This window comes from Lissotriton helveticus, chromosome 7 (assembly GCF_964261635.1).
Source record: "Lissotriton helveticus chromosome 7, aLisHel1.1, whole genome shotgun sequence".
Taxonomy (NCBI): Eukaryota; Metazoa; Chordata; class Amphibia; order Caudata; family Salamandridae; genus Lissotriton; species Lissotriton helveticus.
In genome coordinates, this window is record NC_136068.1 from 1,866,601,900 (window position 1) to 1,866,614,810 (window position 12,911).

The window sequence follows — 12,911 nt, forward strand, 5'->3', positions numbered from 1 at the left end:
AGACTTAAGTGTCAGTCCCAAGACGATAGAAAGAATTGTCTCTGAAACTGATAATAACAGCAAATCATCCAAAGATAAGTTTAGAAGGAAGCAATGGGTTCGACATCCAAACACCTACCACTTTTCATCAACTGGTTATTGTAGTGGATTTCCATTCTGACGAACTGGGGATCGATGCTTGTGCCCATTGAGATTCCAGCATTGGGTGGTAATGAGAATGGCTGGAAAGGGGAAAACAAATTTTGACAAAAGGATTAGGAGCAATGATATTTGGATTGGAAAAATATACCACTGCTATGTATGTATGCACATATGTGTCTTATCTCCTTGTCCACTGGAATTATGCAGCAATGGAGGAGTGGATAGACTATGTTATGCAGACTTACGTGGGACATTCTGTGAATTATTATCTCGCTATTTTAACATTTTAACAAGTACATTGATACAAAACCAATATCAGACAAATCGGCAAAAATTTTAAAATGTGGGGCAGATTTACAATAAGTGACGCATCCCTGCATATCAGCAGGGATGCGCCAATTAATGTGTGCCATGCCTCCGCCACCATTGATGCGCCGCATTTACAATGCGTGACATTGATCCACATTCAGTCCATCACTTGTTGTTTTTGCAATTGCCGCCCTAAGTGCGCTGGGGATGCCCAGACGTGGGTCCCAGGCACTCCACACCACTTGGAGTCAAGCTAGCCGGGCTGAAGAGAGGTGTTACCTCGAAACCGGTCCGGTCCTCGGATGCTTGATTCCGTTCTGGGAAGGACATGGCTTTTGTAGTTCGGACTGGACTGTTCCCATAGGGCAACAGGGTCAGAGCTGATTTGCATATCGCCATTGTCTAACCCAGGGTGGTGTGGAGTGCAAAAAAACGATGGATTTGGGCCCAGATCTTTTGACTGGGGGAGTGTGTGACATTGATCCACATTCAGTCCATCACTTGTTGTTTTTGCATTTACAATGCGGCGCACCATGGGGCAAAAACGGCACAGATGTGTGACGCATCTGTGCCGTAAATGCGTCGCATTGCTGGAGTTGCGTCGCAAGCGCGACGCAGCTTCAGCATTGTTTGGGGGACCCTATTCTTGCAAAGCTGCGTCAATCCTTACGCCTGCTTCAGGCAGGCGCAGGGTTTTGACGCAGCATGGGTTCAAAAGTGACTGAGTGAAATCTACAAGATTTCACTCAGCCACTTTTAGGAAGTGTTCCTGCGCCAGAACGCCCCCCCCCCTGCACAGGAATGCCTCCTTCTGGCGCAGGGCTTTACAACGTGACGCATCTCCCAGATGCGTCACGTTGTAAGTACCCCGCACCAGGGTGCATCCTTTGCGCCGCCGCTGCGTCACAAAAGTGACACAACGGCAGCGTAAAAGGGCCGCAAGGGACTTGTAAATCTGCCCCTTTGTTTTTATTCTGGCAAAGAAAATCTGAATCACCTTTTTCTGTAAACTGCCCAGTCTAACTCTCAGAATACAACAACTTGTATAAAACATGCAGTGCTACATTCAACCATAAACAAACCGATCCACACTTCTGGAAATAAAAGGTCTAACTTTTGTATTGTGTACATCCAAAATATGTTTTTAAATCTGTCTTCATTTTTTAGATGTATTCTCTTTCCAAAGTGAAGTTCTTTCGCTTCTGACATTACAAAGAGAAATACATTGCTTGTGCGTTTACTGAAAATTATTGAAATGTAGCAAGATGTTGTAAGAATAATTAAATCAAAAATCAACTATTAGTTTCACTTCTTTAATTAATTTTCAAAGTGAAAATATATTTTCAAGGTACAGTCAGTGAGATATTCTAGTCCATGAAAAAGTGCGTTGATACCTATTGGATGACAGGCGCTTCTATTTTGTACCTGGTTAGTACCTATACATAGTATTAACTGCGCTGTGTCGAATCTCATTTACCATTTAGGACCTGATTAAGATGCTAATAGAAAACGTCCCATTCATATGGCATCGTAATCGGCTGTTTGGATTCCTTTCTGACCAACCCATTCGGAAAGCCTTCAGTAATCCCTCAGGCGGCTCTTGCCGCCCGAGGGGATTAAATTGCCAGATTTCAACAGTCTTTCTGTGCTGGCCTTTCTGATACAGAATGGCTGTGGAAATCTGACTTTGGGGTCCAACAGAGGGGCTCCCATGAGTGCAAGGCCACCGGATTGTGGCCTTGTGGGCACCTATGGTGTCCCGCTGTTGATCCCTGCACCCAGTGGCAGGCACCTTGAGGTGCTTGACATGGGGTGCCAGTATGAACTGCACCTCAGCTGTTTACAATGAGAGCAGGCATTCTGGTCAGAATGCATGCTCCCATTTTACTGAATAGGAATGCAACCTAATTGCTGGGTTTGGACCAACGACAGGAGGCTGTTTGGTCCCAGTTCTCAAACGATGTCAGACCGACTCAAGTCCGACTGACATCATAATTGGGCCAAAAGTGTTAGAAAAAGACACAACTCGCAGAGCTATGGTGTCAGAAGGGGCCAAGTGGCAAAAGCCGGAGCATTCAATGTGCTAAATTCAGTTTCAGAAATCAAATACAGAAGATCAAATACAGCTCCAAGGACCAATAGGAAATTCAAAAGGCAGTCAAGAGTTCTTAGGACATAACTCTCTGGGTGAGCAAAAGCAATTCCAAATTAATTTCCCAAAGTAGCACTGACCAATGAGAATTCGAAATAGTTGAAAGAAACCTAAACAAAAATAGGTATTCCAAAGGTCAAACAAATGCAGTTTTTTAAACAGCATCTAAGAACTCTTTAACATCGTATTCTTCAGTGAAAGTACACTAATGCTTGTTGCTAGATCAGGGGGTCTCTGGTTGGCAGAGGAAGGTACCACTGTCCAAATAGGGACCCTTGCTTCTAGTCAGGGTAAGTAGGAAACATTCTTAGATAATCTCTGCTCACCCCCTGGGTAGTTTGGCACAAGCAGTCAAGGCTTATCGAAGGCAATGTGTAAAGTATTTGTATCAACACTCACAGTAACACAGTGAAAACACCACAAACTGACTCCACAACAGTTAAAAAAAACTAAAGGTATTTTAATCTAAACTACACATGACCAAAACGACAAAAATCTAACATACACAGTTCAAGAATATGGTTTCAAAAGGGTTCTTAAGGTTGTGTTAAAATAATCCACAATTGTGTCACGTTTTAGCCAACAGTACCTTTAGATGCGACAAAGTTCCATGTAAAAAACTGTAGCTGTGAAAAGCAAGCAATGCTTCACTCCTGAGACCCTGGGGAGGCAATGCGACAACCCCCCTCGATGTAGCGGGCATGTTGCGGTGACTCTGGTCTGTACGGGGAGTGATGCGATACCTTGCTTGGATTCTGGTGCACAGGTTTTCATGGAAGCAGCTCGCAAAAGGGACGATGCGACGATCTTTGGGGCAGTGACAATCTCCGGTGCGATGACGATGCACGGCTCAGTGACAATCTTCTACTCTCTCGGCCCCTCGATGAGATGGCTCTGTGACGACTCTCGCGGTGACGTGATGCGGTCCGCAAGCAAGCGATTCAACGATCTCACCCAGTGATGACTGGCTCTGGGACGATACTCGAAGCGATGGTAACAGGTGCTGCGACGATCTCGGCCTTTGTAGCGACGGGAATGCCCTCCGCAAGCGAGCGATGCGATAAACTTTGCAGAAATTTCTTCAAAGCTTGGTTTCCAGCTTCCCAACACAGGTACAACTTCCAAAGGCACCACGCATGGGCCAAGCACTCCAGGAAGGACAGAACTCTCCCAGCAGTGTTCAGGGAAGCTGGGAGAGAAGTCCTTTTGTTCCTGGGACTTCCTAACAGGAAGCCAGCTCTTCTCAGTGTAGGAAGGTGGATATCTGACTATGGTTACCCCCAAACTTTTTGCCTGGTGTTTAGCTGGTTTTTGACATAGTTGGCCTGGGATCCTGCTATTTAGGGCCCCAGGCTAATTGCTCTCTCCTTAAAATGGACTCCATGTACCTTAGGTACATACACAATTGGAACTGGTTCACCTTATTGGCCCCTGTAACAGTGTACCCAGGTACCCAGGGCATAGGTGCTTCCAAGGCCCACCAGGGGCTGCAGCATGTATTATGCCACCCCTGGCCTGGCCTCCATATTTGACACAACTGGCTGATCACTCAGCTGGGGTAAGTCGGTGTAATCACCCCTTACTTAGGTGTAGTATGCCTATACCTAACCTAAAATGGACACATATGTTCCTATCAGTCACTCCTATGGAAGGCCTCATCAATCGTGGAGGCAGAGGGCTTGGAAATATGTGAGATGGTGCTCTGGCATGAGCTGAGCCTGTCTGCAGCTTTCGGAACCATGTCCTTTAGCTGTTTCATGATACTGCCATACCATTTACTCTTAAGTGCATTATAATCCTCGCGGTTAAATGCTATCTTAGGTTTGGCTTTATCAAAACATGTCGAGTAAGGTGTCATACGAATTGGAATACTACCCCCTCGCCAGTTCTGGCGACGGGGGTAGCATTCCACCCTTCTAGAGGGACACGACATGTACCTAACCTGAACCCCTGTTAAAGTTAAACAGAGCCTTAGCATCACAAAATGGATGCTGCCACCACAGACACAAGTCTGACCTCCTGCTGCTGGGAGTCCTTCCAGCGAGGGCAGCTTGGACAAAGGGGTTCCTGCCTTGGGAGGTGCTAGCACCACCCCAGACAGGATTTTGTGTATTGGGTAGGACAGGGCTGAATAGAATCAGACATGCCTGGGGCACACAAGGTGTCCTGTGCATAGGCCAGTTCAAACCGGTGCTGGGGCTTTCCAGCCCCAGTCCTGGCGCGAAACTGGACAAAGGAAAGGGGGTGTAACCACTCCCCTTCCTGGTTCCACCCAGAGGAGGGACCTAGTAGGTGATCCGGCCCCCCAGATTCGAATAAGAATAGGAGCTGTGTCCTGAGACTTCAGATCATCCTGAATCAACTTAAAATACAGAAGAAGACTGGACTTCGACATTCTGCTGCACAGAAGACGGAAGAGAAACTCCCTTGTGGCCAAGGAGTTACCACCCTGTGAACACAGGCACCAACCAGCAACTCGACGTCTGCTTTGCCGCCGCCTCCCGCCTCCCGCCGGAGCCCAGAGCCTGACAAAACCCAGACTCCCAGACTTCTCACCGCCCGATCCACAGTCCCTGCAAAGAAGGGACCCGTGGAGGCACCGAGAGACGTGGGACCGGACCTCTTGGAAGACCCCCGAAACGCTGACTGCGCAGCATCAGCGGTACCCTCGACGCTGTGCTTTGGGGTTTGAGAAGCCCCAACCTCGAGCAGCCCTTGCACCGAAGATCAGCCCCCCAGCATCTCCACGATATGCGTGGGGCCCTTTTGACTGTGCCACTTGACGCGCCATCCCGTCCACTTGCCACGTGGCTAGCGGCCATCTTGGCGACGAAACCTTCAACTTACACTGCGGGTCTGGTTGCTCCAGACCTGCCCTCACTCCTGTAAAAAGGAGCACCTGCTCTGACCTTGCTGGTCCGAGTAACAAGCCTTTTTCGATTCCTGCGTGGCTTGCATTAGCCAAGGCCTGTTTGCTCCAATCAAGTTGACGACACCGCCAACAGCGAGAAGCCTGCGTGGGACAGCTTGTGATCGACTCCTAGACGTCTTCGACCCCTCATGTCCACATGGCTGCAGAGAGAAGCTACACTTCAACGCCTGTTTGCACCCGACATCGCCCGGTTCCAGTCTGGTTCCACGGTAGTCACTGGCTAGTGACTTTGAACATTGTCCCCTCTGCTTTCAGGTCTTCACCTCTTCAGATCCAGCCTTGGATCCACCGGAACTCTTCACATCGAGCCGCCTGCAGCATCTTCAGCTCCAAGCACCATCGACCTGCGTGACGAAACCCGACACTACTTCGACCCTGTGCACCCGCTTCCTGTGGGTGAGGTATCTCAGCAACGCCGGTGTTCCCACACTGGTACACACCTCTAGGGTCTGTGTCTAAAGTTTCATCCTTCTAGGTCACTCGGAAGGTTCCTTTTTAACTAACTTTGTAACTTTTACGCACCATTGACATTGCATTGGTAAAGCGTGCACTTTCCGCACTGCACCCGAGTCCCGCGGGCCTTTCCCGACTTCTTCACTGCTAGTCCCGAACAGCTCCAGTGATTCCCCAGGCCCTAGGCCTCTTCACTTTCCCCATAGTGGTTCTTATACCACTATTTTAGTATATGGTTTAGGTGGCCCCTAGGGCTCATCCATATTGTGCAACTTTTGTGTATTTAAACTGTGTTTTGTTTTAACGCATTTGCTTCTGTGCTCATAAAGAGTATCAGGGTTACTTGTAGTAATAAATCTATATATATTTTCAATATATATCTGTGTGGTGTCCTTTCATTTGGTATTCAAGGGATTGTGTATGGTAAAACAGCTTGCTTCGCATGCCTTTACAGAGTTTAGCCTAAGACTGCTTAGTCCATGCTACCCCTAGGATAGCTTGTCTATAAGGTTGACTTTACAACCTGCACCATAAGGGTTGCTTGGCATGGTACAAGGTGATCACTAGAACTAGTGAGCATCATATACCAGGCCAACTTCTCACACTCAGGCCCTTGGAGATTCCTTTAAGCAAGGGGACACAGCACAAAGCAAAGTCCTGCCCCTCTACTTGGCAGCAAAGCAACAGCAGGTCAGCCCAGCACAGCAACAGCAGGACAGTCTTCCTACTTCGGTTTCAGCTTTCTCCTTGGCAGACGTTCCTTCTTGATTCCAGGATGATCTCATTTTCTGTAGTCTGGGGTACTGTACTTATACCCCTAAAAGTCTTTGTTCCCTTTGTGCAGGAGGGCTCTGAGCCCGGTCTGAACCAGTTCTGGGTGTTCCTTGAGCAATTATCTTTTCCATTCAGAGAGAGGGGCAGGGTCTCAGCCGCCCAGCAGGAGGTAGAGCCAGCATTGTGTAAGGCCGACACAGCCCTATTAAGGCCCAGGTGCTACCCCCTCCCACCACTCTAGATGCAGATGGAGCTATTCAGCCCAGGGATGGCCCACTCAGCCTCTGGGAGCCACCCAGCCCCTGTCACTCACAAAGCAGACAGTCAATTCACAAACAGGCCTAAGCACACAGATAGATCAGACAAGAGAACAGCAACTTTCTAAAAGTGCTGTTCTCAAACACAGGATTTAAAAACAACCTTTCCTAAAATATGTGTTATTAAATTCTGACTTCAGGGATACGAGACTGTTATGTCCTATCTTGCTCCTATGTGAAGATATGCTGGTAGCCACTGTAGCCAGCATTCGATAGCCTATAGGGTAAGATAGCCTTGCAATAGTGAAAAACGAAAATGGCTGTGATTCACTACCAGTGCTTGTCACCTGCACTAATACATGATCTAACTTTCACATGCACTGCACCCTGCCCAAGGGGGTACATTGGGCCTTCCATAGGGGTGACCAATGTGTACAGAAAGGGAAGGGTTAGGCCTGGTCAGTGGGGACACTGACCAGGAGGACTTTGCAGTTCACAGACTGCACACAGGCCCTGCGGAGGCAGCCTGAGACAGCATTTTAGGAATACTCATGTGGGTGGCACTATCAGTGCTGCAGGCTCACTAGTAGCATGTGTTATCACCAGCCCTGGCACACTGCACTTTACTAGAGACTTCTTGGTGACACAAATATGTATCAATTTACACAGAGAGCACTTGCACTTTGACACTGATCGGCAGTGGCAAAGTGCCCAAAGCATCTACACCAGCAAACACGAAATCCAGCACAGCATCAAAAATACAGGCGGTAGAGGCAAAAAGCCAAGGGAAACCACGCCAAAGATGCCAGGTCTAACACTTGTTATAGGTGTCAGTCATCTACAGTGTAAGATAGCCAAGAGTGTTACTGGACAGTATCTGACAGATGCTGCTCGCTCATACTTTCAGCTTGTAGCAGCTCAACTGAACATGTCCACAGCCTGCATTCTACACGGCTGCACAAACAGACCATCTAGGTCCTGCTGACTTCCAATAGGGATGCACTGGAACTAAGCATAGGGATAGGCAACTCCGAAAAATCTTTCCAATGCTCTCTTTTTCCACACGAAGGATGGTGTTGTCCGCAATGATCCTAGGACGTCTCGACTATGGAAATGCCCTCAATGTTGGGCTTCCCCAGCAGCAACTTTCGAGACTGCAAATCGTGATGAACGATGCAGCCAGACTGATTTTTGGAAAGCCTAGAAACACTCATGCCTCTCCTCTTTTGCGCCAATTACATTGGCTTCCCATCAGGCAGAGGATTTTATTTAAAGGTCTGTGCATCGCTCTTAAAGCGGTCTACGGCAATGCACCCAACTATATTAAAGCAAGGTTGGTGCAGTATACCCCTAGAACCTTGCGTTCATCTGAGGATGCTCTTCTGGTAAATCCGCGTTATCGTTTGACAACCCTAGGCGGACGGGCGTTCTCAACCACTCTTCCCGCAGCCTGGAACAAGCTACCATCTAGTCTTAGGAAGGAACCAAATTTAATGTCCTTTAGACGATCCTTAAAAACAGTGCTTTTTCGAGAAGCGTGGGTTGTGATATATTTGGGCCTGCTCTCTGAAAAGATCAGTTTCTCAAGTACAAGCGCTTAGAGACCAATTGGTGATAACGCGCTATACAAATGTAATAAATAAATAAATAAATAAATAAGATATAGACTACCCCAACCCAATTTCCAGACTGGAGGACTACATGGCTCATTGTGCAGTTAGTATGCTGTAGCTTAGCCAACCTTCAGCAGGATACCAAGTAGTGTACTTATGAGCAACATAACTTCAGAGAGTAAATGCTCTCAAGTCATGTCTTATGCAAGAAGGGATTCCCGAAGCCATTTGGTGCATTAGATGCTACGCATGTATAACGTGTGCCTCCTAAGGAGTCAGAACAGGCACATGGTAAAATACAAAACATTATAGACATCTATCCGGTATGTAATACAGATATGGTGATTATGCAACTCTTGTGAACAGCATACGATGGAGAGATACCTCTGCAGAGGGCAGGGCAACTAGCGGAGTACATTGCATACCCGCACCCCATAGGATAGGGTAGAGGTTGAAGCCATTGTTGTGTAAACAAAAATGGTCAAATTAACGTAACAACCACAAAGCATCATGGGATTTGTCACCGTGGCGCTAACTTGTGGTATCTGATATACACCATAACAAATAGGGGTGTACTTATATTATAGGCACTAACAATGTCACCACAAGAGGGTCAAAGTTGGAGGGGTGAGGTCCAGGCATGAGTGTGTGACCATAGATGCATCAAGTATAACAATCTAGATAGGTGGCTTACACCTGAGGTGAACATAATTTTGGAAACGCTGCATGGCACACAATGAACATATAATGTGGATGTAGCAAACACTCAGATAAAGGGCCAAAATCCACATCTCAGAAAATGTGACATGCACCTTCAGCATCACCTGCGGCTGGAGGATTTTGACTTAGTAATGGTTGTTTTTTAGATTGTATTGAATAATTGATGAATGTTTTTATGATGTGCTTTTATGACTCAACTGTCGGATAAAGTTATGATGATGATAGAAAACTTCAGTTTTGATAGTATACATAGCTGGTTTACATATATGTCATCTGTAATACTCACAAATGGTCCACTATTTCTTTTCTGCACCCAGAACTACCCCATCTTGTATTGCTATAGGCGGTAAGCGGTGGGCAGGCTTGGGGCAACTAGGTAAGGCAGGGTCAGTCATGGATCCCAAGATGGCTTGACAGATTTATAAAGCATTAAAGGCAAATCAGAGTGAAGACCCCTAAAGTATTTCACCTGTCCAGATTTAGAATATTTTTATTTTGAATTGTGCTAACTATACAGTGATATATTTTAGCCGGGACATTTGCACAGCATTGAGAACTGATTTAGGTGTCAAGGTGTTCACATTTCACTTTGGTTTTATTTTCATGAATGCATTATATTTGTCCTCTGGAAGGGAATTTCCCTGCTTCAACTATACATCCTTTGTGAAGACAACAAGGGGAGCAGAGAATGGGCTCTCCCATTGAGATGGAAAAAATTGTGCCATGTGGGTAAAGGGCCCAACTATTGTGGGTCAGAGACCAAAGGAGGAGCCATGGACATCCACAAAAAAAAACGTATTTGCAGAAACCCAAAAAGTAGACAATTACTGGTCCTCGTCAGCTAGACAAAAGGCCTAGCCACAGACCCAGTGGATCACCCTGGAAGCTACTGGGATTCTGCAGGGAAATGGGCATATTTGATGGGCATGCCCCAGATGGGTCAGGGCACTGAAAAAGAGGCAGATTTCTGTTTGGAGGCCACCTAGTAGCAAGAGTGTGTACTCTCTCATCAATTTAAATATGTGTCCCTGTACATTTTACAAGGCGTGGTGTTCGGAGGCGTAACAAAAAATGATGAGCCCCCCCCCCCTTCAAAATGTGATGAATGTCACGTTGTCTCCCAGATCACACAGATATCCATTGGTCTGGGGCTCAATGGGGCCTCCCGGAAGGGTTAGAGCCTACCTATTAATCAATCAATCATAAAACGGTGCTTATAGTACAGCTTGTTACCTGAGAGTGTATTAAGGTGCTGGTGTATTTACGCTGGGTATCTATTATGCAGGGGTCTGCTCAGGAAGAAGTTTGACTTCCTGAGCATTTACCAATGGGGATTGATTTAGGAGGTGAGGGGGCCCCCTCCAAAACAAGCATTACAGGGGCAACAGGGTCCTGGGTTACTCGACTGGCAGTATTGCCAAGAACTTCCTTTTGGTTTACAAGGAGTGCATGTACCTGAGTTGTTTTGGTCCTATCTGGTTGTTCAGCAACCTGGTTAATAATACAAACGGGATTGATCCATTTCTTATCCAGACTATGGATGCCCACCTTCTTCCTCCATGGCTTCATCATTGACAGCACCTCTTATTTAAACTGCACATTAGCAAACTGGTCCGAACTGCAAATTTCCATTTGCAGCAACTAAAAGAATAAAGCATCTGCTTTCCAATGATCAATTAAAGACTGTTGCTCAGAAGTTGTAATCTCAAAGTTAGACACGGGATTATCAACTTGTCTGGCTTCCCTGTGAGCACCATGCCACCCCTAAAGCGTTTATTGCATCCTCAGCCCAATTACTCACAGAGAAAAGGAACTCTGATCACATCTGCCCTCTCTTAAAGAAGCTTTGTGAGCTCCTTCTATAGGTTAGAATAAAATTAAACTTCTGCATCATGTTCAAGGCCCTATCTATAGGAATTTTCAGCTGATTTACTGATCTGCTGAACATCTCTGGTGGTACAAAAAACAGTGGTCCTAAAACCTAATTTGCGGAGGGTAACTTAGACACCTCCTCCCAGGTAGCCCTTCAACAACTCACCCCAGTCCTGAAGAAGATCCACACGGCCGAGGCCCCCAACCTCCCTTGTGCCCTAAGCCAGATCGAAACATCGACACCCTTGGATAGGCCTAGACTGACCTTTCTCTTGTGTAACCCTTATCGTGTGAAAGTGGAATCTATTCCTGTACTTGTGTAACAAACATAAATGATATGTATTGTATATGCAGCTAGGCTGAATACGATGGTGACTGACAACCGTGCATACTGTATATAAGAAAAGAATACCAAGTGTCCTAATTCCTTCAATGCCACTGAATCTCCCTTCCTTTTCACTGACCAACACTGAGCACCTCTCCTTCATGCACGTTCCCCTTTAGAGCAACCTTGATCTCCCTATATTGATTGAATTTAATTTGATCTTTCACCAGAAATTAAGTACAATAAATTGCTTGGTGAATATAGTTTGTGGTTTGCTGCTTTTTTGCTTTTGTGTCCATTTGATGCTTAAATATTTGACTTAGATTTAAGGAGATTGTCCTAAATATATCCCTCACGGCTCTGACTTACATTTAACAAATTATACCAACTATGCTATTTGATTAACTGCTTTTATGAATTAGGTTCTAGAACCACTAAGGGCCCGATGTAGGTAAAATAGATTTACCGATTTTTAATTACCGAATCATACCGATTCGGTAATTAAAAATCGGTAAATCTAAGGGGTTGAGATGTAGGAACATCCAGATGTTCCTGCTACCGAATCGGTAAAAATCTGTATTTACCGATTCGGTAAATACCGACCGGTAATGGCCCATTCATTCCTATGGGCTTTGAAGCCCATAGGAAAGAATGGGGCATTACCGGTCGGTATTTACCGAATCGGTAAATACAGATTTTGACAAGGGTGCAGGGGGTATCACTTTGACACCCTCTAGCACCCCCAAAAAAGAATTGCAGGCCATGTGGCAGGCATACCTGCCCTAAGGGCAGGTCTGCCTGTCATATGGCACAGGTGTGCATGCACACATGTGCATGCACACCTGAATCGGTATTTTACCATCAAATATATTTGATGGTAAAATACAGAATCGGTAAGGGTTGTGGGACTCAGAAGAGTCCCACCTACATATCAAAAATACCGAATAGGTATAAATACCGATTCGGTATTTTACAGATTCGGTAAATTTACCGATCGGTAAATATACCGAATCTGTAAAATTCTGGGCCCTACATACCAAATCTGATTTTCCGGTCGGTAACGGCCGAAAATACCGATTTTCGGCCGTTACCGACCGACCTACATCTGGCCCCTAAGTGCCCAGGTCCAGGATTAACCTAGGGTAAAACCCGTTTTTTTAAATGAACATCTCTGGTGAGTTGCAGCAGGGTTGCAGAAGAGTATTGCAGCTTTAGTCATCTGCCTCTGAGCACAAACCATGAGGGATGTCTCCAGCTTTGGGTCTAGCAGGCATGGATGGAGGTATTTGGTGACCATGACCTGTCCCTAATGTGATCTCCGTGCATGTTGCGAGACACCTTACACATATTATCAATGGTATTT

General features: G+C 46.2%; 1 protein-coding gene across 1 annotated transcript in view; it reads right to left on the reverse strand.

Moving 5' to 3' along the window:
• Window positions 1-12,911, reverse strand: part of LOC144770847 (putative DBH-like monooxygenase protein 2) — a 125,140-nt gene that overhangs the window by 74,598 nt on the left and 37,631 nt on the right. The window contains exon 6 of the mRNA XM_078655627.1: window positions 119-221. Coding sequence (XP_078511753.1) covers window positions 119-221 — 103 coding nt within the window. The remainder of the gene's footprint in view (window positions 1-118; window positions 222-12,911) is intronic.